Source organism: Oncorhynchus mykiss, chromosome 31, assembly GCF_013265735.2.
Source record: "Oncorhynchus mykiss isolate Arlee chromosome 31, USDA_OmykA_1.1, whole genome shotgun sequence".
Lineage (NCBI taxonomy): Eukaryota > Metazoa > Chordata > Actinopteri > Salmoniformes > Salmonidae > Oncorhynchus > Oncorhynchus mykiss.
The window spans coordinates 21,788,670-21,813,529 of record NC_050571.1 but is presented as its reverse complement, the minus strand read 5'-3'; the positions used below and the strand labels follow the sequence as shown (position 1 = coordinate 21,813,529).

The 24,860-nt window shown below is 41.5% G+C and overlaps 2 protein-coding genes and 1 non-coding gene across 6 annotated transcripts in view; all 3 read right to left on the bottom strand.

Annotated features, from left to right (window-relative positions):
* The window catches only part of LOC110504773 (fibroblast growth factor receptor-like 1), a 58,458-nt gene extending 44,351 nt beyond the window's left edge, over positions 1-14,107 (bottom strand). Inside the window, exons 1-14 of one of the 4 annotated variants that reach the window (XM_036970310.1) lie at positions 13,991-14,104; positions 13,173-13,204; positions 12,955-12,998; positions 12,710-12,749; positions 12,490-12,536; positions 12,161-12,249; positions 11,923-11,960; positions 11,690-11,754; positions 11,429-11,470; positions 11,024-11,070; positions 10,653-10,676; positions 10,392-10,475; positions 8,808-10,013; positions 8,552-8,651 (exon numbers count right to left, since the gene is read on the bottom strand). In XM_036970310.1, the coding sequence (XP_036826205.1) occupies positions 8,552-8,624 (73 nt within the window). In that variant the 5' untranslated portion in view covers positions 8,625-8,651; positions 8,808-10,013; positions 10,392-10,475; ... (9 more) ...; positions 13,173-13,204; positions 13,991-14,104. Of the gene's footprint in view, positions 1-8,551; positions 8,652-8,807; positions 10,014-10,391; positions 10,476-10,652; positions 10,677-11,023; positions 11,071-11,428; positions 11,471-11,689; positions 11,755-11,922; positions 11,961-12,160; positions 12,250-12,489; positions 12,537-12,709; positions 12,750-12,954; positions 12,999-13,172; positions 13,205-13,990 lie in introns of all 4 variants that reach the window. The other 3 variants (XM_036970311.1, XM_036970313.1, XM_036970312.1) reach the window with 3 other exon arrangements.
* LOC118946089 lies at positions 13,273-13,473 on the bottom strand. Its single transcript, XR_005041275.1, has one exon. It is a non-coding gene; the product is annotated as a small nucleolar RNA SNORA74 (small nucleolar RNA).
* Positions 14,108-14,985: 878 nt separating the features above from the next.
* On the bottom strand, positions 14,986-24,860 carry LOC110504772 (stress-70 protein, mitochondrial). Its single transcript, XM_021583587.2, has 17 exons — positions 24,547-24,860; positions 22,901-22,959; positions 22,695-22,782; positions 22,251-22,432; positions 22,007-22,131; positions 21,802-21,875; positions 19,288-19,394; positions 19,008-19,170; positions 18,801-18,893; positions 18,249-18,458; positions 17,941-18,168; positions 17,725-17,829; positions 17,501-17,618; positions 17,026-17,120; positions 16,795-16,887; positions 16,480-16,620; positions 14,986-16,282 (listed from the first exon to the last, which is right to left on the bottom strand). Exons 1-17 carry the CDS (start codon positions 24,625-24,627, stop codon positions 16,193-16,195), a joined length of 2,052 nt encoding a protein of 683 aa, XP_021439262.1. The 5' UTR covers positions 24,628-24,860; the 3' UTR covers positions 14,986-16,192.

Sequence of the window (24,860 nt, the reverse complement as noted above, 5' to 3'; positions counted from 1 at the left end):
TTGACTAACCTGTACCCCGGCACATTGACTCAGTACCGGTACCCCCTGTATATAGCCTTGTTAATTGTTGATCTTTTATTTAATTTTTTACCCTAGTTTATTTAGTAAATATTTTTTCTTCACTCTTATTATTTTTTAAATTACATTGTTAGTTTAGGGCTTGTAAGTAAGCATTTCACAGTATTCGGTGCATGTGACAAATAAAATTTGATTTGAAATGTCAGTGCCAGTGGCCTTGAGTCTAATAGAGTCAGCAGGGTAGACTAGAGGATCACAGAGGCCAGACCATCAGCTCCTCTCTGCTCCGTATAAAGCAACACTTGTTCCCCTGGTTTACCCACACAGCCCAGCAGATGTCATCAGCCCTGCTTTGATATACGTTAACGGCGTTCAACTTGGCAGGAGATAAACTTAGGTTCCTCTATATTTCCACAGCAACTCCAAGAAAAGGCATGCTTGCTCTCTGACAGCCTCCTTCCTCCACTGATGAAAACTGGGTTGCTTCAAAAGCCACATTTATGTGCAGCCCCGTGGTCTGTAAACACAGCGCAGGCCACTCTCTCTGGGTGAGCAGTTATTCATTAAACACATTTACCACTGAGAGGATTTTTCTGGACCTTACAGTAAATTTCAATGTGCGATTGGAAGTAGAGTAAACATAATTGTTAATAAAAAAAACTATTTGCTGAGAATAATTACAGTTGAAGTCAGAAGTTTACATACACTTTAGCCAAATACATTTACACTCAGTTTCAGAATTCCCGACATTTAATCCTAGTAAACATTCCTGGTCTTAGGTCAGTTAGGATCACCACTTTATTTTAAGAATGTGAAATGTCAGAATAATAGTAGAGAGAATTATTTATTTCAGCTTTTATTTATTTCATCACATACCCAGTGGGTTAGAAGTTTACATACATTCAATAAGTATTTGGTACCATTGCCTTTAAATTGTTTAACTTGGGTCAAACATTTTGGGTAGCCTTCCACAAGCTTCCCACAATAAGTTGGACGAATTTTGGCCCATTCCTCCTGACAGAGCTGGTGTAACCGAGTCAAGTTTGTAGGTCTCCTTGCTCGCACACGCTTTTTCAGTCCTACCCACACATTTTCTATTGGATTGAGGTCAGGGCTTTGTGATGGCCACTCCAATACCTTGACTTTGTTGTCCTTAGGCCATTTTGCCACAACTTTGGAAGTATGCTTGGGGTCATTGTCCATTTGGAACACCCATTTGAGACCAAGCTTTACCTTCCTGACTGATGTCTTGAGAGGTTGCTTCAACATATCCACATAATGTTCCTGCCTCATGATTCCATAAATTTTCTGAAGTGCTCCAAAAAGTAACATTTTTTTATGGCGGTTTTGGAGCAGTGGCTTCTTCCTTGCTGAGCAGCCTTTCAGGTTATGTCGATATAGGACTCGTTTTACTGTGGATATAGATACTTTTGTACCGGTTTCTTTCAGCATCTTCACAAGGTCCTTTGCTGTTGTTCTGGGATTGATTTGCACTTTGTAACAGTGAGGAGGAGTAGGAAGGATCGTACCAATACGCAGCGTGGTAAGTGTCCATAATATAATTTTAATGAAATATAACTGAACACAGAAAACAAAAGAATAAGAGAATAAATGGAAACCGACACAGTCCGGTATGGAGCAAACACTGAAAGGGAAAATAATCACCCACAACCAACATGGGGAAAACAGGCTACCTAAGTATGATTCTCAATCAGAGACAACGATCGACAGCTGCCTCTGATTGAGAACCATACTAGGCCAAACACAGAAATACAACATAGAAAAAAGAACATAGACTACCCACCCCAACCCAACTCACGCCCTGACCAAACTAACACAAAGACATAATAAAGGAACTAAGGTCAGAACGTGACACACTTTTCGCACCAAAGTATGGTCATCTCTAAGAGACAGAATGCGCCTCCTTCCTGAGCGGTATGACGGCTGCATGGTCCTATTGTGTTTATTCTTGCGTACTATTGTTTGTACAGATGAACGTGGTACCTTCAGGCATTAGGAAATTGCTCCCCAAGGGTGAACCAGACTTGTGGAGGTCTCCAATTTTTTTCTGAGGTCTTGGCTGATTTCTTGTGGTTTTTCCCATGTCAAGCAAAGAGGCACGGAGTTTGAAGGTAGGCCTTGAAATACATCCACAGGTACACCTCCAATTATGTCAATTAGCCTATCAGAAGCTTCTAAAGCCATGACATCGTTTTCGGGAATTTTCCAAGCTGTTTAAAGGCACAGTCAACTTAGTGTATGTAAACTTCTGACCCACTGGAATTGTGATACAGTGAATTATAATAATACCAAAGGCATGGCGAAGGGCTGGTGGTGTGCTAATCCCGAAAGAGAAGGATGCGACAGACATCAGTCAATTCCGACCAATCTCCCTTCTCAACGTCGAAGGGAAGATCCTTTTCAGTATAATAGCACAGAGGCTGTCCACTTATCTTGAAAGGAACAAGTACATTGATACATCTGTACAGAAAGCAGGCATTCCTGGTTTCTCTGGTTGCCTGGAACATACTAGTATGATTTGGCACCAGATCCAAACAGCTAAGAAGGACAAGAGAGACCTCTATGTCATCTTCCTCGACCTGGCCAATAACTTTGGCTCAGTTCCCCATGAACTCCTCTGGGAATCCTTCAACATTTTCCACGTACCACAACCCATGGTTGTAAAGGCCTATTTCCAAGACCTGCAATTGTGTTTCACAACACCTGACTTCACAACAACATGGCAGCGCTTGGAAGTAGGCATAATGGCAGGCTATACAATTTCTCCTCTGGCCTTCACTATGGCCATGGAAGTCATCATCAGGGCATCGAGATGGGTGGTCGGTGGTGAGAGAACTAAGGAAGGGCTCCGTCTCCCACCTATCCGAGCATACATGGATGACATGACTACACTGACCACCACTGCAGCATGCACCAGGCGGCTACTTGCAAAACTGTGGTTTCAAATCAAGTGGGCCCGGATGAAAATCAAGCCAAGCAAATCTCGAAGCATCTTCATAGTCAAGGGACAGCTTAAAGATGTGAGGTTCTGCATTGGAGATGACCCGATACCAACGGTGTCTGAGCAACCCATCAAGAGCCTGGGTAGATGGTACAACGAAAGCCTCTGGGATAAAGCTCAAGTGCAGCAAGTAAGGCAGGACATCGCCGACGGTCTTGAGAACATCAACAAGACCCTACTGCCTGGGAGGCTCAAGCTTTGGTGCCTACAGTTTGGACTTCTCCCCCGGGTAATGTGGCCACTCACCGTCTATGAGGTCCCAATAACAACAGTGGAGAAGATGGAGCGAACCATTACCTCATACGTGAAGAAAAGGCTGGGTGTCCCACGATGCCTGAGTAACATCGGCCTCTATGGCAAAGGGGTCCTTGAACTACCTCTTACAAGTCTAACGGAGGAGTACAAGTGCTCTAAAGTAAGACTTCAGATGACATTGAAGGACTCCAAAGACCAGACCATTAGCAAGGCTGCACCTCCCCTACAACTGGACGGAAATGGACATCATCCAAGGCTGTGCAGCAAGCAAAATCAGCCCTGAGACACCAAGACATTGTGGGGAATATCCAGCATGGAAGAGGAGGCTTTGGCCTGGCAGCAAGCAAACCAACGTTCCATAAGGCAACAACATCTGAACGCAGGAAGCTGGTGGTCAACGAGGTGCGCAGACAGGAGGAGACTGCATGAAGTGCAAAGGCTGTCTCTCTTGCTAAACAAGGGCAATGGACGCGGTGGGAAGGCCTGGAGAGGAGAAAGATCAACTGGAGTGAGCTTTGGCAAATGGAGGCAAGCAACATCAGCTTCATCATAAGAGCTGTTTATGATGTGCTTCCATCACCAAAAAATCAACATCAATGGTATGGCGAGGACTCGACCTGCCCCCTCTGCCCAGCTCCAGCGACTCTCAGGCATATAATGACAGGTTGCAAGACCAGCCTCTCACAAGGCCGCTACACCTGGAGGCACAATCAGGTCCTCAAGAGCCTGGCTGCAGCACTTGAGACCAAGAGGAGTGCAACCAATTCATTACCTCCAAAAACAAGCAATCCCGTCAAAACAACAACATTCATCCGGGAGGGACAGAAAAGGCCCAAGTATCCTCCTATGAAGCCAGAAACTGGACACCTAGCCATGGCCCGGGACTGGAAGATGCTTGTCAATATTGGCCAGCAACTAATTTTTCCACCTGAGATTGCTTCTACCAACCTTAGGCCAGACATGGTACTCTGGTTCCCTTCACGAAAGGCTGTGTACATCATAGAGCTCACAGTCCCGTGGGAAAACTCTGTTGAAGAGGCCTACGAGCGTAAGAAACTGCGTTACACAGAGTTGGCAGCAGACGCAACTCAGCGTGGCTGGAATGCAAAAGTCTGGCCAGTTGAAGTGGGATGCAGAGGATTCGTGGCTTCTTCCACCATCAGGTTGCTGAAAGAACTTGGAATCCATAAACAGGCTCTGCGGCAGACCGTCAGAGCAGTTTCTCAAGCAGCTGAAAGAGGCAGCCAGTGGATCTGGATCAAACGGAAGGACCCTTGCTGGGCTATAACTTCATGACCCCCCACCCCCACCTGAGAACCCAATTCAGATCCCTCCAACTTGAGGAGGGCATATGAGGTATGCGGTCAGCTGTAGGGCTGGCTCAGGGAAGAGGACGCCCCTGCCTTGTATAGTCCCATGGGACATCTTAATTGGGCATGGGACACAAGCTAAGGCTTGATCACCCTTTAGCTGGCCAACTTTGATGAGGGTGTTTAGTGATTAAAGGCCGAAACACCCGCTGATTCAAAGGCACACTACTGAGGATGTGTCCCAAAATTTACATCTTAACCCAGTCTAAGAAATAAACCTCCCATGCCACTCTGTCAACATCACGGTAAATCTCATGCGAGTGCATTCCATCTATTGGCACAATGGACAGTTTTTAACATCTCGTTAAAATGATTCTAAGTGCAATAATCTGTCTGTAAACAATTGTTGGAAAAATTACTTGTGTCATGCACAAAGTAGATGTCCTAACTGACTTGCCAAAACTATAGTTTGTTAACAAGAAATTTGTGCATTAAACGAGTTAATGACTCCAACCAAAGTGTACGTACACTTCCGACTTCAACTGTAGGTTAAACAAATGAATAATAATAACAAAATAAAAGAAATACAAATTATGTATATACTGAACAACAATATAAATGCAACATGCAACAATTTCAAATACTTTACTGAGTTAAAATTGATATGAGGAAATCAGTCAATTGAAATAAATTCATTAGGCCCTAATCTATGGATTTCAGTTGACTGGGAATACAGATATGCATCAGTTGGTCAAAGATAGCTTACAGAAAATGGGCCTAACAATGGGCCTCAGGATCTCGTCACTGTATTTCTGTGCATTTAAATGGCCATTGATAAAATGCAATTGTGTTTGCTGTCTGTAGTATGCCTGTCCATACCATAATCCCACCTCCACCATGGGGCATACAATGTCGACATCAGCAAACCACTCACCCACACAAAGCCATACACTTGGTCTGTGGTTGTGAGGCCGGTTGTACGTACTGACAAATTCTCTAAAAAGACATTGGAGGAATGAAGATTAAATTATCTGGCAACAGATCTGGTGGACATTCCTGCGGACAGCATGCCAATTGCACGCTCCCTCAAAACTGAAACATCTGTGGCATTGTGTTTGTGTGACATAACTGCACATTTTAGTGTGGCCTTTTATTGTCCCCAGCACAAGGTGCAATGATCATGTTGTTTAATCAGCTTCTTGATATGCCACACCTGTAAAGTGGCTAGATTATCTTGGCAAAGGAGAAATGCTCACTAACAGTGAATGAAACAACATTTGAGAGAAATAAACATTTTGTGAGTATGGAATATTTCTGGGATCTTTTATTTTAGCTCATGAAACATGGGACCAATACTTTATATGTTGCGTTTATATATATATATATATATATATATATATATATATATATATATATATATATATATATATATATATATATATATATATATATATATGCTGTGCTAACATCATTGCAAAAGGGTTTTCTAATGATCAATAGCCTTTTAAAATTATAAACTTGGATTAGCTAAAACAACGTGCCATTGAAACACAGAAGTGATGGTTGCTGATAATGGGCCTCTGTACACCTATGTAGATATTACATAAAAAATCTGCCGTTTCCAGCTACAATAGTCATTTACAACATTAACAATGTCTACACTGTATTTCTGATCAATTTGATGTTATTTTAATGGACAATTTTTTACACATTTCTTTCAAAAACAAGGGCATTTCTGAGTGACTTTTGAACAGTAGTGTACATCTGCTGCAGAGGATAAGTTGATTAGAGTTAACTGCACCTTAGATTGCAGCCCAAATAAATGCTTCACAGAATTCAAGTAACAGACACATCTCAACATAAACTGTTCAGAGGAGACTGCGTGAATCAAGCCTTCATGGTAGAATTGCTGCAAAGAAACCACTACTAAAGGACACCAATAAGAAGAACAGACTTGCTTGGGCCAAGAAACAATAGCAATGGACATTAGACCGGTGGAAATCTGTCCTTTGGTGATTTATGTGATTTATTTAGAATTCAAGGCACACTTAACCAGCATGACTTCCACAACATTCTGCATCGACACGCCATCCCATCTGGTTTGCGCTTAGTGGAACTATCATTTGTTTGTCAACAGGACATTGACCCAAAACACACCTGCAGGCTGTGTAAGAGCTATTTGACCAAGGAGAGCGATGGAGTGCTGCCTCAGATGACCTGGCCTCCACATTCACCCAACTTCAACCCAGTTGAGATGGTTTGGGATGAGTTGGACTGCAGAGTGAAGGAAAAGTAGCCAACAAGTGCTCAGCATATGTGGGAACTCCTTCAAGACTGTTGGAAAATCATTCCTCATGAAGCTGGTTGAGAGAATGCCAAGAGTGTGCAAAGCTGTCAAGGCAAAGGGTGGCTACTTTGAAGAATCTAAAATATATTTTGATTTGTTTAACACTTTTTTGGTCACTACATGATTCCATATGTGTTATTTCATAGTTCTGATGTCTTCACTACAATGTAGAAAAGAGTAAAAAATAAAGAAAAACCCTTGAATGAGTAGGTGTGTCCAAACTTTTGACTGGTACTGTATATATAAACAATAATCAACTAGTGTCTCTGCTTGGAAACACAGTATGATCTATGGTGCTAATTCTGCAGAGGCTCCTCAGAGGAGGAAGGGGAGGACCATCCTCCTCAGTGAATTTCATAAAAATTGTAAAACATTAAAAAAGTTGTACTTTTTAGAAAGAACTTTACTAAATATATTCACATCACCAAATCATTTCTTAAAACACAGTTTTGCAATTAATGTATACAGAGGCCTCAACAGCATGATCTAGCTGGAGGACAGCTAGTTTTCATCCCCCGCTTGGTACATTGACTTCAATACAAAAACTAGGAAGCTCTTGGTTCTCACCCCCTTCCATACTTACACAGTAATTATGACAATTTCCAGAGGACGTGCTCCAACCTATCAGAGCTCTTGCAGCATGAACTGACATGTTGTCCACCCAATCAAAGGATCTGAGAATGAATCTAGTACTGAAAGCATAAGCTACAGCTAGCTAGCATTGCCGTGCATAAAATGTGGTGAGTGGTTGACTCAAAGAGAGAAAAACAATTAAACAGTTTTTACCAAATATTTTCTTCAAAAATGAAGGAGAAACAAGAGAAAGATTTATTTTTTTAAACTTTCAGTTTAATTTAGCTAGCTAGTTTAGCCTACTTGAAACAACTGGCTCAAACAGAGGGATGCTATGTTAGCTATATGGTTATGACAATCCAGCACAAGATTGGAACTCTTCTAAGTCAAGGTAAATGTTTGGTTTTATTCATTTATTTCCACTGGGGCCCACCGGTGTATTCGGCTATACTGCCGAATCTGTTGAAAAACGTTTCTTAAACGGAAGCAAACTGTTGGACTAATGACTACACCCTAGATCAGCTCGATGCAGGTAAGAGTGTGCAAGGTGGTCTGTCACCTCAACATTTTCTCTCAAACTGTGTGCAGCTACATTGTAAACTTTCATTCATAGGCTAGGTTGCAACAACCTCGTGATGGGTATAGGGAAAATTTGAGTATCACGTAGTAGCCTAAACTGATCGATGTTACATTGAACTGGGTGAATGGAATATGAATGACAGTCATCCAATATGCTGTAATAGAAATTAGGCCATGCTCATTAAAAAAAAGAAAAGAATCCTCTGTCATCTTAAACAGCACTGTTCGCCACTGGGTGCCGTATATAAAGTGTAAAATATGATATATTATCTGTCAAAAATGTGCAGTATCACATCCACATTATTCATCTTTTCAAATGGATATATATTTTCATATGTATTTGTACATCAATGAGGACAGAAAGCTGATAATTCTTTCCATATTTCGTTTAGGTTATTTGTGACATTGAATACACTGCACAAAGGTAATAAGAAGTTGATCCCTTACCTCTAGCCTCACTTGATGACAGCAGAATAAATATCACTGTACACACAGCCAGGCATCCATCCTTAGAGAACATTTTCAGCAACTGCGGTTTAATTCGGTTCTGGAAGAAAATGGGCAAAATATAGAATTCAATGACAAACGTACGTAAGAACCCTGATTGGGTTAACCCAATTACGTCGAAATTACATCTCCACATTGACATAATTTAATGTACAGACCATTTCAGTGAAGAGAGCACATTAGTGGGCACACTCACATGTTGGGTCTCCTCTGCCAGCCAGATGCTTTCCACTGAACTGATGTAAACAATTGGTTCACTGTCAAGTCAGAAGTAATAATCCAATCTATTGTACAATCAGTTTTATCGGTATGGTTATCCTCCACGCTTGAAATTATTTATCAATGACTACCTGCCCAAGTAGTACCTCAAAAAGGGTTAAACGCCACTCCTCTCAAAAAGCAAAAGTTCAGTTTTGAGGCGCACTGCTCTTCACTCCTGGTGTGCCCTTCTGAATCCCTTTCGCCATGAGGAACATACACGAGTTTTTCCAGGAACAGCTGTGGCATACCATTGGCCAATCCTGGACCGGCTCGAGCGCTGCTCCTCACCGGCGCCCCCATCGGGTTGGTTCATAACATTCATGCAGTAAATTACTTTGCACAATGTCATCTTCCCTCAAAACCGTTAAGATTGTTGTAAACCATTCACTGCCATTTTCAAATCAACCGTCCAATTAGACATCCAGCAAAGTATTATCGGCACTCAAAGGCCCGGGTTGCCAAACATTCTCCCAAAATATGACCTTTAAACACTTACACCATTCTGCAGCGCCACCAACGAATTTATTGTACATGGGTTCATTTGGGGTAACCACAATTTGAGTCAAGTCTGTTGTGCCATTGTCTTTAATAAACAAAGTTAAACCAACAGTTATGGATTTATGACATGACTCATTTAAGGATAATTTTATTTTGCACCATTTGAAAATCAATTTCATGCAGTTGGGCCCACAATTGAGGTAATACAATCATATCATTGTGGTACATTTGTTCAGAAACACTGACATGTCAGGATTATGCAATGCTCGACTCCTCAGGATAGAACAGTTGGGGTCATATGAACTAGTGCAGGTCAGCTATTTGTTCACCCACAATTAGTAATAAACCCTGACTGGGGATTTATATTCAACTGCACCCGACCAAAATACCAAATAATCACAGCCTGTCTGATTTGCTCAAGAATTAGGAGGCATGATTGTGTTTTATTAATCATTCAACCCAGTCATAAAATATTTCATCACCCTGAATATGCCAACTCCACAGATGTAACCACAGGGATTGCCCATTGATCCACACATCACTGAACCCTGCCAGTGGCGGTCAAGCCAAGTGGCCTGGCGTTGTCAATCACCTGCAGGATGCAGCAGTCTATACCCCCATTCAAATCCAGACAGGAACAAACCTGTGGAGGTACACACAAATCAGACACATTAGTATACATACAACATTACAAATGTCTCAGGTCTTCTAGTCAGATTGTAGATGGAGACAACTTCAAACTGTGCCAAAGTCCAGTGTTATTCTCCCCCAAGGAAAAGAGATCACCAAAGGAGACATAGCCTGTGTCATGATTATGAGTACAAGCTTGGGTCCAAAACTAAATCACTCCAGATGTTCTAGGTACATTATCTTTAATCAAGCTGTCAATCCTGTCCAAGCAAGTCAATGCTGTTTTATTTTACCTTTAACTAGGCAAGTCAGTAAACAAATTCTTATTTTGAATGACTTCCTAGGAACAGTGGGTTAACTGCCTTGTTCAGGGGCAGAACGACAGATTTACCTTGTCAGCTCAGGGATTCGATCTGGCAACCTTTCGGTTACTAGTCCAACGCTTTAACCACTAGGCTACCTGCCACCCCTTTGTCTGTCGAAGATGAAGGAAAATATTAACAATATGTACACAGATTGTAGACGTGAGGTATTCAGGAAAGAAGTGTGCTCAGGGTTCCGAAGGTTCTTCACTAGACAATAAGTAGGTGATAAATGTCATCATCACTGCACAGTACATGTCTTTCAGCTACAGAACCTCACCCATCCTCACCTTAATCATAGCTGGCAAGTTGTCCTGAAATGCAAAGAAATCTAATTAGTTACAATAAATACTATGCACATAGTAACAGCCATTAGAAATTGTGCTCAGAGTTAACGAGTCTTCACCAACAGTAAGAAAGCTGGGTTAAAGCTATAAAGCTCTCATCACAGCGACAGATTAGTTTAGTTTCAACATATTACAAGTAGAAGTGTCTCAGGTCTTCTAGTCAGATTGTTGTAGATGGAGACTACTTCAAACTGTGCCAAAGTCCTGGGTTATTCTCCCAAGGAAAAGAGATCACCAACGAGGAAGTAGCCTCTGCCATGATTATGAGTACAGCTTGGGTCCAAAAGACAATCCACATGTTATAGGTACATTACCTTTAAATCAAGCCATCAAGTCCCGTCGAAGCAACTCAATGCTTTGTCTGGAAGATGAAGGAAACGGATATGAACAATACAGATGAAAGTTGACTGACAGTCAGGAAAGAACTGTGCTCCGGGTTCTTCACAAGTGAGTAAAGTTATCAATGCAGTACATGCGTATGTTAAGCTACAATCATTCTAACCCATCCATAGCTTGAATGGAGCTGTGGCATCCCACTAAAGTGTAAGTCTACCTGAAGTAAAATAAAGTCCTTATATAATACTATGCAGACAAGCAAAGTATACATAAAACAGTCATTGAAGAGTTGTGCTCAGGGTTCCAAAGGTTCTTCACTAGACATCAAGTAGGTGATAAATGTCATCACAGCACATCTTTGAGTATAATTGATCCAGCCTCACCTTCAATGGCGTTGTAAAGTAATATTTCGTAGTCAGGTTTCTCTGAAACACCAAAACAATTGCGTTAGGAATGATCAGTCCTTACAGCACCAACACAATGTAGCGGCCATAACAGCCATTACAAACGTGCTCAGAATTGAAAAGTCGTCACCAGCAGTAAGAAAGCTGGGTTAAAGCTATAATGCTTGCATCACTGCACAGCATGTTTATGGAAGTACCGTTTGGGTTGGAGAATCACTTCAGATGTTTAGAGTGCATTACCTTGCATCGACTCCAAATAAGCCATCAAAACAGCCTAAGCATCTCCAGTCTCATCTACATTATTCCTGAGGAGGAAAGGAGAAAGCCTATGAGCAACATATACAAGAACAGACAGTAAGAGTCATTCAGGAAGTTGTGCTCAGGGTTCCGAAGGTTCTTCACTAGACATCAAGTAGGTGATACATGTCATCACTGCACAGTACATATCTTAGTAAAATAATGCCCATCGTCACCTTGCATAGTTGAAGCATTCCGTAGTTGGCAAGTAGTCCTGAAATGCAAAGAAATTGAATTAGTTATAGTAAATACTGTACACAGTAACAGCCATTACAAAAATGTGCTCAGAGTTAACTAGTCTTCACCAACAGTAAGAAAGCTGGGTTAAAGCTATAAAGCTCTCATCAGCACACATTAAGTTATGACAGTACCATTTGGGTTCAGAAAGCAACATGTTCAAAGGTCATTCATCACCTTGCATCTGGTCTGGCCTGGAGTTTAGGGAGTCACCTGCAGGATGCATAAGTCTATATACCCCCATTCAAGTCCAGACAGGAACAATCCTGTTGAGGTACACAAACCAATCTCATTACACAGCAACACAACGTTTAGTTTCAACATATTACAAGTAAAAGTGTCTCAGGTCTTCTAGTCAGATTGTTGTAGATGGAGACTACTTCAAACTGTGCCAAAGTCCTGGGTTATTCTCCCAAGGAAAAGAGATCACTAACGAGGAAGTAGCCTCTGCCATGATTATGAGTACAGCTTGGGTCCAAAAGACAAACATGGTATAGGTACATTACCTTTAAATAAAGCCATCAAATCCTGTCAAAGCAATCCAATGCTTTGTCTGGAAGATGAAGGAAAACATTAATATATACACAGAATGTAGACGTGAGGTATTCAGGAACGAAGTGTGCTCAGGGTTCCGAAGGTTCTTCACTAGACAATAAGTAGGTGATAGATGTCATCATCACTGCACAGTACGCATGTCTTTTAGCTATAATTCTGATCCATCCGCACCTTCAAAGGAGTTGTAAAGTAATATTTCAGTTAGGCTTCCCTGAAACAAAATAATTTAGTTAGGAATGATCAAAGTCCTTACAGCACAAACACAATGTAGCGGCCATAACAGCCATTAATAACATGCTCAGAATTGAAAAGTCGTCACCGCCAGTAAGAAAGCTGGGTTAAAGCTATAATGCTCGCATCACTGCACATTAAAGTGATTGTTCATGAAGTTGCTACAACTACTGAGACGTCCTCACCTTCAAAACATTGTATAGAGTTCAAGAGACTTCAATTGATTTTCCTGAAATGCAAAGAAAGAATGCTTAAGACATTGCGCTATAAGCCATATAAATATGAGCAAGTAATATGTAGACAAACATTGAGAATTGTGCTGTGTCAAAGGTTCATCACCATACACAAGAATGTGTTAAATCACTGCACAGAACATACCCATTTACAATATTCTTATTCTCACCTTCAATAGTTGGAATTCATTCCCAGGATTTCCTGAAATAATAAATGAGTAGAATATAAATTCACTAGTAACTACAGATGTGGCTGTATTAAATAAAATATTTGTTAGCCCTTCTACTAGGGTTGCCCCAGTGTGGGTACAGCCCACTCAGTCAGAGGGGCACAGCTCCGCTACAGCTCAGCACCAACAGCCACTAAAACAGTGTCTGCTGGACCAAGCTACATTAGCTGAGCCTTTCTCTCCCAGCAGTGTAACACTAACTCAGGCATGGGGCTGGCCTGTACAGCTGACTACTACTGGGTCACGAACTAGCCAATCGTGATTTTGTAAGTCTAGAATGTGGGAAACAGTTCCCTTGAAGGGGATCAAGTTATTCCCACTTGCAGCCCTTCCATATCTACTGACATGTGTAGGTAAAAAGTATCACTGACAAAGTACTATGAAACAAATGGTAGCGAATGACTGTTTTAGCCAACTTGGCCGACATTTTGCGTGGCACCACGTGTCATCTCGGCCTTGCATGTGAAACTTGCCAATTATTTAGGTAATGTTAAGTTAGCCTTACCAACTTGCCTCTCAAACAGTCAATAGTAAAATGGCAGCCATTGAAACTAGTAACTACCTGAACAAGGTAATGTTAATCGTATATTTAAGTTAGCTAGCTAACTTAACGTTTAGCCAGCTTTTTTTAAAATTAACATTCCTACCTTGCCCCTGCAAGTTCCACACAATTGTGTTATTTAGCTAACGTTAGCTACAACGTTAACATTAATAACTGGATTTTCATTCAAACTGTCCTAAAAGCAGGAAAAGCTTACCAGACGACAAATAAACACGACTGTCCTTCATTGTCATGTTAGACAGAAAAGGGATTGAAATCTAGCCCCTTGCAAATTTATAGTCCTGTTGGCACCATAGACTACAGTTCCGCTGTGAATTGTGGGATAGGTCTATACCTCCAAGAAAGAAACGTTGGCGCTGTGACCTTATGCCGCGTTCAAAACTACTGGGCACTCAGGAATATCCGACTTCAATGTATTCATTGAAGGGGGGGGGGGGGGGGGTCCGAATGGGAGAAATCGATTTGAACAGTCATCCAACTCGGGATCTCGGGCCTCCTAGAGCTCCGACTATCCGACCTGAAGATCACTGGCATCTATTTTTCCAAGTTCCCAGTTGTTTTGAACGCGGTAATGCCCGAGTTGGATGACCATTCAATTTTTTTCCGAGTTCCCAGATGTTTTGAACACACTGAATTCGGAGATTTACGAGTTCCCAGTTGTCTTGAACGCGGCAATAAACTGCCCGCTTTCCAGGCGAGTCGTAGTGGGAGGACCACACGCAGTTTACTACGATATTATTTTTTAAACGTAACCTTTATTTAACTAGGCAAGTCAGTTAAGAGCTAATTCTTATTTACACCGGCCAAACCCGGACCAATTGTGCGCCGCTTTATGGGCTAACAAATAATCACGAACAAATAATCACGGTTGTGATATATCCTGGATATGATTGTTATATCAATATTCATAAATATTTGCGCATTAAAGCGTTTCCACCGACAATTCTCGCATAAGGAATTTTACCTCCACAAAAAGATGCCACATTATCGAGTGTATTTTGTCGACATTTGTAAAGTTCACCGAAAAATGTCGGTGGAAACATTTTTTATCCGACATTTTATTCACATAAAAAGGGTGGTTGGAAACCTGGTTAATGTCTGTGACAAATACATTTGGCTTGACTCCACATCATCTGCCTCAGTCCCAGCAAAAGTACAATGAATGTATTGCCAATTTCTCATATCCAAAACCACTGTTGAAATGTAGACTTTTATTAGGAAAGTTAGCAACAGTAATTGAGAACCCAAATATCAAATCAATCTAAAATTTGACAATAAATCCACCTCATACCAAACTGGTTATTTTCTCCTTTTCACAGACTACTGCTGCCAACTATATCTGTCAGATAGGCAGCAGCTTAAACATCATACAATAGTTATGGCAAAACAAAATCTATTTGTATGCATGGTAGCTTCTAATCATTCTCTCAGCTTATACCCTTGACAAAAATCAAGAAGAATGAGTGCTCTTCTGTACTGAATGGAATAACAAATAAAGATTCATCTTTAACCACACACACGCTACTCATATCACTGTACATATGCCAACTGTTTTCATAGAGCAGATAAACAGAAACAGGATGGAGCTAGGGAAAAGCCAAGCTTCTTCTATTGCATTTCCACTGTTGTCTAGACCAGCAGAGCTACATGGAAAAATTAAACCCAAAATTACATCAGTCAGTCAGACTAACACAATTGCTATAAACAGTTCACTACTTCACAACAGATGCAAATAATTTTTCTTAAAATGGACAGGATATATAGTCTTTCACAATTAAATTATAAAGGGGTGGAGGAACATACACAGAGTATAGTTACATGCACACACTAATGAGATTATTCTGGATGATCAGATTAATATAATAGTTCAATTTAAACATTTACACGCTTTGCAAGAAGAACGATTTCCCTAATAATCACGTTTACATGGACACATGAACTCAGGCGACCCCATGGCACTCTGAAAAATCAGCAATCAAAATATTCTACCACCACATATATGATTCCAAATTCGGACATATAGTTTGTATGTGAAAACAAATTCTAAGACGCATACATTGTTGTTTCTGAACTCTCACTTCGCCGATTACAAAATGTTTACATGTCCTGGTGTTTTAATCAGCGTATGCTTACTTCAATTTTGACCGTACGCCGATTATGATAAGCAGAGTAAGGTGTTTACATGACTATTGCATCATCTGCCTACTGCCATAATCTGTTTAATATCAAATTATTACTGTGCATGTAAATGTACTCAATGACATATACCGTATACCTTTTACTGCAAAAACACAGCATGTGAGAATGACTAGAATACAATAGCTGCCACTCAGGACAACAGGTCTACAATCCCAAGCCCATCAGTCCATGTCTCCAGACAAACACAAGTGCAAAGGTTTCACTGCTGGCCTTCCTTCTTCTCTCCAGCTCCACCTTCTGACGATGACGATCCAGAGCCGCCGTTGCTACCTTCCCTCTCTGATGCCATCTGAGACCAAATGGAGAACAGCTGGTTAATAAATATAACAGCAATATATCAATTGACCCATTGTGAAAGAATGTTGGGCTCTTAATTGACAAGCTAAGCAACCAATCCAGGCTTCTTCCAGGCTGGCCACAATCCTTTACAAATGCAAGTGAACAAAAAAAAACTACTGGACAATGTTGGGGTGCTGAAATAATTACCTTCTTATAAGCCATTTCGAAGAGTTTGAGTGATGCCTGCTGAAGGGTGGTGGCAGCCTGTTTGATGTTTTCGCCAGTCTCTTCATCCTTCCGTGACAGCAAGTCTCTCACTTTGGCAATCTCTTCCTTCAGTTTGTTGCACTGAAAGATGGGGAACAAACTCAAATACTAGGACTACTGGAATTTCCTAATATTTGGGATTGTTTGGGATGTTTCAGAGGCATAGTTATGTACACTTTGCTGTTCAGTGTCCTTGGGTTTTTGTAAAAAGCTTTAAAAATCCTACGTATTATTATAATAAAATGTCCCACATACCTCATCAGCAGGAAGCTGATCCTTGAACTCCTCCATCTTGGATTCAGTGTCATGGACGATGCCCTCGGCCTGGTTAACAGCCTCAACACGGTCCTAGGCAAAAACAAACAGGACACCAAGGATTACTGTCAGCATTCAGTCACACCTTATTCAAAACACAGCCCAACTCCAGCTGGGGATATAACTGATAAAAGTTCAAACCGACAGCTGATAAGAGAATGTCAAACCTACCTTTCGCCTCCGGTCCTCCTCTGCGTACTTCTCTGCGTTCTTAACCATGTTTTCAATGTCGTCCTTGCTGAGGCCACCAGAGGACTGGATAACAACTGGAGAAGTGAAGGAGAAGCAGTGTAAAGTAAAAATACATTACTGAAATCCTACTTTTATTTATCCGTTATTTTACCAGGTAAGTTGACTGAGAACACGTTCTCATTTGCAGCCACGACCTGGGGAATAGTTACAGGGGAGAGGAAGGGGATGAATGAGCCAATTGTAAACTGGGGATTATTTGGTGACCGTGATGGTTTGAGGGCCAGATTGGGAATTTAGCCAGGACACCGGGGTTAACACCCCTACTCTTAAGATAAGTGCCATGGGATCTTTAATGACCTCAGAGAGTCAGGACACCCGTTTAACGTCCCATCCGAAAGACGGCACCCTATACAGAAAGCATGCATTTCAAGGGCAGGTTGTTTGATGATCTTACTCTGCTGTTCGCGGCCTGTGCCCTTGTCTTTGGCAGAGACGTGGACGATTCCATTGGCGTCAATGTCGAAGCAGACCTCGATCTGGGGTACTCCACGTGGGGCAGGGGGGATTCCAACCTGCATGAACGAAACATCAGTAAGACATTGTTTACATCAGATACACCAGAGAATTTAAAGATATCCCATTTAAATTGAGTTAGTATGAATCAGCTAGGACACTTACCAGAGTGAACTGTCCCAGGATCTTGTTGTCTGCTGCCATCTCCCTCTCCCCTTGGCACACCTTGATCTCCACCTGGGACTGACCATCAGCTGCTGTTGAGAACACCTGAACGAGGAGGAGGAATGCATCAGTACCACTGATGAGGTAAGACAATGAAGTATATACAATTAATTTAGCTTTCACCAGCCAGAACAAATTTGGATGTTTGTCCCGCACCTGGCCCTTCTTGGTGGGAATGGTTGTGTTCCTGTTGATGAGTTTGGTGAACACCCCTCCGAGGGTCTCGATACCGAGAGACAGTGGTGTGACATCCAGAAGGAGCACATCAGTAACATCTCCAGCCAGAACACCTCCCTGGATGGCAGCTCCAATGGCCACAGCCTCATCTGGGTTGACTGACTTGCTGGGAGCACGACCAAACAGGTCTTGGACTGTCTGCTGGACCTGAGAGGAGACCGTAGAATGGAGGGTCAGAGAGGGGCAAAGCATGATGAGGTGGGATAGAAACTGGGAGATCTGCTCACCTTGGGCATACGGGACATGCCACCGACCAGAAGCACCTCTCCGATGTCCCCCTTGGAGACCTCAGCGTCCTGCATGGCCTTCTGGCAGGGGGCCACTGTCCTGCGGATCAGGTCAGACACAATGCCCTCAAACTGGGAGCGGGTCATCTTCATGTTCAAGTGCTTGGGGCCAGAGGCATCCATGGTCAGGTAGGGCAGATTGATGTCGGTCTGTGGGAGAAAAAGTGTCCGTAAACATTTTTTTACATCAAGATTGAGAGGGAGGTAACATATACAGGTTTTACATATTGCATCATCCATACTTGAACTATCTTACATTTGGATGATGGACAGCCTAGCTCAGAGGAGTGATGCAGTGGAATGTGATGTTTGTTCTACTAGAGCTGCCCCCGTGTGAGGGTACAGCTAGGGGTTACAGATCTTACAACACAAACCATGAGGGTGAAGGGACTGTATAAAATACAAGCAAGTCATTTCTATTGACCAAGACCTTATTTATTTCATTGCCAAGCTAATGATAAGAATAAACGTCTGCTGTGGGATGAAACTCACCTGCAGGGATGATGACAGTTCACATTTGGCTTTCTCGGCTGCCTCCCTTACTCTCTGCAGAGCCATGCTGTCTTTGGTCAGGTCAACTCCAGACTGGAAGGAGAAACCAAAGGTTTGATAAAAATGGCTGGCTTGAATGTGGCAGATGTGCTTGGTCAGATAAAGGTATCACATAGTTCTTTATCCAGGATGCTTCCTCCTTCTCACCTCCCTCTTGAACTCCTTCACAATGTGGGTCAGTAGGTGCTGGTCAAAGTCCTCTCCACCCAAAAAGGTGTCTCCGTTTGTGGACTTCACCTCAAACACGCCCTTCTGGATCTCAAGGACAGAGATGTCAAAGGTGCCACCTCCCAGGTCATAGACGGCAATGCTGCAAGTCAGGGACAGGTGTGAAACATGAGCTAAAAGCATGGATAAAAATAAGGTCACGGTCATTGCTTAGGTGTCGTAGAAGCCTTCCAGCAGTTTGTAGGGTTGTTATACTTACATTCTGTCCTGAGTCTTGTCCAGACCGTAGGCCAGAGCAGCAGCAGTGGGCTCATTGATGACTCGCAGCACATTCAGCCCAGCAATCTGACCAGCATCCTTTGTGGCCTGTAAACAAAATTACCTACTCATTACACAGCGTTTTTCATTAGTGCCGGCTGTCGGCTATTCAGCCGGTTAGACTCATTTTCAGCCTGCTACATTTTCCACTTCATATTATTTAGGCTACTTTTAATTTAAAGTTTCAATTCGTTAGTCCGTCGGGCCCCCTCCCGCTAGAATGAACATATGCATCTTCTAGCGATCTATTGATAGGGCAGGGGCCTGTCAGTTACAAAGCGAACGATGGCAGGGAAGCACAGCAGAGAGGAAGAGGCGAAGCGAGAAGTTTCACTCTTGCCAAAATAAGCCAACTGCGTTTCTATGGGCTTATTTTGGACCTAAGCTTGTCGCCTACCTTCCTGCCTTTGGGACAACGGCTCCCATTGTTAGGGCGGAGACATGAGCATATTGTCATTACATACAGATGTGGTTGCATTCTGGTCCAAATATGATGGTCCTTTGGTCTGATGAGTCCAAATGTGAGGTCGTTGGTTCCAACCACCGTGTCTTTCTGCAACGCAGAGTAGGTGAACGGATGATCTCTGCATGTGTGGCTCCCAGCATGAAGCATGGATGAGGTGGTGTGATGGTGCTTTCATGGTGATTTATTTAGAATTCAAGGCACACTTAACCAACATGGCTACCACAGCATTCTGCAGCAATACACCATGCTATCTGGTTTGTGCTTAGTGGGACTATCATTTGTTTTTCAACAGGACAATGACCCAACACACTTAAGGCTGTGTAAGGGCTATTTGACCAAGGAGAGTGATGGAGTGCTGCATCAGTTGACCTGGCCTCCACAATCACCCAACCTCAACCCAGTTGAGATGGTTTGGGATGAGTTGGACTGCAGAGTGAAGGAAAAGCAGCCAAGAAGTGCTCAGCATATGTGGGAACTCATTCAAGACTGTTGGAAAAGTATTCCTCATGAAACTGCTTGAGACATTATAAGCAAAGCAAAGCTGTCATCAAGGCAAAGGGTGGCAACTTTGAAGAATCTCAAATATATTTGGATTTAATTAACACTTTTTTGGTTACTACACGATTTCATGTGTGTAGTTTCATAGTTTTGACATCTTCACTATTATTCTACCATGTAGAAAATCGTACAAATAAAGTAAAACCCTTGAATGAGTAGGTGTGTCAACTTTTGACTGGGTCTGTATATAGTGTTTAATATGTATTTTATATTGTATTATACATGGCACATTTAGAAAAGAGACCTAGGTCTCAATAGGTCTTTCCTGTCAAAATAGGTTAAATTAAAAAATAAGACATTTTAGTAATTGAAGTTGTAAAGTCATGTCTTTCTACACAATATCACAAGAAATGTTTCTAATCTGGGAGTTAAAGATCTTTTTCAGAGCTGATCCGATTGGTCAAAAGTAGAGGCTGACTAATTATGATTTTTCAACACAGATACCGATTATTGGAGGACAGAAAAAAGCCGATACCGATTAATCGGCCAATTTTTATATATATTTGTAATAATGACAATTACAACAATACTGAATGAACACTTATTTTAACTTAATATAATACATCAATAAAATCAATTTAGTCTCAAATAAATAATGAAACATGTTCAATTTGGTTTACATAATGCAAAAACAGTGTTGGAGAAGAAAGTAAAAGTGCAATATGTGCCATGTAAAAAACCTAACGTTTAAGTTCCTTTCTCAGAACATGAGAACATATGAAAGCTGGTGGTTCCTTTTAACTTGAGTCTTCAATATTCCCAGTTAAGAAGTTTTAGGTTGTAGGAATTCTAAGACTATTTCTCTCTATACCATTTGTATTTCATATACCTTTGACTATTGGATGTTCTTATAGGCACTATAGTATTGCCAGCCTAATCTCGGGAGCTTGAAGTCATAAACAGCGCTGTGCTTGAAGCATTACGAAAAGCTGCTGGCAAACGGAGGAAAGTGCGGTTTGATTGAATGCTTACGAGCCTGCTGCTGTCTACAACCGCTCAGTCAGACTGCTCTATCAAATCAGACTTAATTATAATAAACAAACAAATACAAGCCTTAGGTCATTAATATGGTCAAATCCGGTCCAGTCTCCTCGTGGATTGCAATATAATCGGCGTCCAAAAATGCAGATTACCTATTTAAGAAAACTTGAAATCGGCCTAATATCATCCTAATATCATCCATTCCAATTAATCGGTTGACCTCTTTAAAAAAAGAAGCCCAATTTGTAAAGAAAAAATCTGAATTGGGCTGCCTGTGTAAATGCAGCCAGACACAAATACACTGATCAAAGTTGAGAGGCTTGATAGAGCACCATTCTGTGAGTCAATGGCAAAGGCATAGCTAGCGACAAAGTGACTTTCGGTCACCAGTGTTTGCCAGTAATGAATGATTCAGCAGACAAAGTTGAAGAAATAAAGTAAGGCTGATACCTGTCTCTGGGAGTCATTGAAGTAGGCTGGCACAGTGACCACTGCATTCTTCACATTATGACCCATGTAGTTCTCTAAAACCAGGACAATGTTACAATGAGTGCATGCTTTTTTTTAGCACACAGACAGGGGTAGTTGGTAACAGAGAATTGGCATGCTAGTTCCCCCTACGGGGGCAATGAACACTAATTGATAGGTAGATTACCTGCTGTCTCCTTCATCTTCATCAGCACGAAGGCACCAGCCTGGCTGGGGGAGTAGAGCTTTCCATGGGCCTCGACCCAGGCATCACCATTGGAAGCACGGACAATCTTGTAGGGCACGTTCTTCCTGTGAAGCCACAAAGAGAAACCGGTCATGAATTTATCTACACCTCAAAATCATTTCCAACTAATGATGCCTTACAATGGCTAGTAAGGTATATAAGAGATATATAGTAAAACACTCACAGGTCCTTCTGAACCTCTGCATCGTCGTAACGACGACCAATGAGACGCTTGGTGGCATAGAGGGTGTTGTTAGGGTTGGTGACTGCCTGTCTTTTGGCTGGCATGCCAACAAGTCTCTCGCCATCAGCTGTGAAGGCGACCACTGAAGGTGTTGTCCTTGCTCCCTCTGCATTCTCCAGTACCTGTCACAACAAACTAGTCAGTAACAGTCTAGAAAAACAACTATCAAAAGATGATTTCAAAGACGTTCTCTTCATCACACAGGTCAAACATTCGTAATTAAATCCCTGATGAAATGATAACCTGTGCTTCTACATCTGCATTGCTTGCTCTTTAGGGTTTTAGGTTGGGTTTCTATATTAGCACTCCGTATAAGGGCTTTATAAATAAATGTGATAACATGCCAGAGGGTGACAACACTGCCATCTCAAAACATAAACTGACCTTTGCTTGTTTGCCCTCCATAACCGCCACACAGGAGTTTGTTGTACCCAGATCAATCCCAATCACTGATCCTTTGATTGCCTCTGATCTGGAAAACAACGTAAATCAAGGTAAGCACAAATGGTCAGAGATGTTCTTGGATGCTATATTGATATTAATTAGTTTACTTGGGAAAAGAGTTAGAAACTTCAGGAAAGAATACTCACGAATAGTCACATCTGGCCACAGACCTGAGAGCATCTTGCTGAAATCCATTCCAGCAAGCCTATGGGGAAAATATTGGTTAGCTACCATATCATGACTACTTATTAGTGAAATCTGTCCTTAACCCTTTTCAACCAATAAATGAAAACAAACTGGTATATTTTTTAAATTAACACAGGGCATGGATGCACAATAATCCTAATGTGGTATAAAACATTGTCTATGAATGTACTTGTATTTATTAAGGAATCCCATTAGCCGCTGCCGTGTCTTCCTGGGGTCCAGCAACATGAAGGCAGTTAAGAATGAAATAGCTACATAGCTTGTCTAAAATGATGTTTGGTTATGACATTTGAACATCATGCCCTGGGACACCACAGTGATGGTCACAGGTGTTATTTTCACGATTAATGACGCCCCCCTTTATAACAAGACCTGCACATTTCATTAACTTATCTTACACAAAATAACAAACCGCTTAAGGGTTTGAAACCACTTGCAATTCAATCACTTCAAGCGGGTAACGTTAACTAGCTAGCCATTACTTGTTCATTAGCGACCATAGTGGGAGCTTACTAAGGGACATTACTTGGTATGTCTATTCAGAAGAACACCACATGATATAGATAAAGAAAACATCCTGGCTAACTCCGGCTTGGCAAAAAGTTAGCAAGCTGGCTACTGTAAGTTAGCTAGTTAACTAACAGTACAACTAGTCACGCCTTGCCAAGCTAACATTAACTGGCTAGCTCTTCTTCTTGATGGGAGGCTTCCATTATGATAGTCAGAGAATAAGCTAGCTAACAGTTAGTTTTCCGACATGACTATTGTTAAAACTTCTTCAGCATTGGTGGGTCCCCTGCGGGACGGTTGAGCTAACGGAGGCTAATGCGATTAGCATGTAGTTGTAAGTAACAAGAACATTTCCCAGGACTTTAGACATATCTGATATTGGCAGAAAAATTAATCTAACTGCACTGTCCAATTTACAGTAGCTATTACAGTGAAAGAATGCCATGCTATTGTTCGAGGAAAGTGCAGAAGTTTTGAAAATGAAAAGTTATTGATAAATAAATTAGGCACATTTGGACAGTCTTGATAAAACATTTTTAACAAAAATGCAATGATTTATTGGATCAGTCTTAAACGTTCTAAATTGCACCTGGGCTGGAATAATACATTATGGCCTTTCTCTTGCATTTCAAAGATGATGGTACAAAAAAAACATTTGGTTTGTTCTTTGTATTATCTTTTACCAGATATGCGTTAAATTATCCTACATTCCTTTCACATTTCCACAAACGTCAGTGTTTCCATTCAAATGGTACCAAGAATATGCATGTCCTTGCTACAGGCAGTTAGATTTGGGTATGGGTATGTCATTTTAGGCAAAAATTGAAAAAAAGGGGCCGATCCTTAAGAGGTTTAATTTAACTAGTATTTTTTCGGGATGGCAGCTTTATCCATCAGATGGTACTCAGCTAGTAGCAAACGATGTTAACTAGCTACTTTAGCTGCGACATTTAACGTTAGCTAACGTTGTTAGCTAGAACTAGCCATTACTACTTGAATTAGTTATCCTTCATGTCCAATTACACCTCTTGGAAACATTTAAACTAACATTATTTGTCAATTGTGGCTGATTTACCTTCTTTATCAAGGAGGACACACTTCTTGAGCAGTTTGGAGAGGGGAGAGACCTTGAAGCTGTTCTTGCAACACTCAACATTTTGACAATTCTGGCTTTAAAATGGAGCCCCAATGAAAACCCAAATTGTTGACTTTATATTGAATTTAAATTAACCCCGCTCTCTGTATATCTTATTTATCACGAAATATACAATTCCCAAGGTAAAACGAGGACTGTCTTTCTCCTGTCAGACCCGGTATGGTAGCACGACAGCTCTTCATTCAGCAACGCAGTTGACTTGAAACTACGATCTCGAATTATCCAACACATGG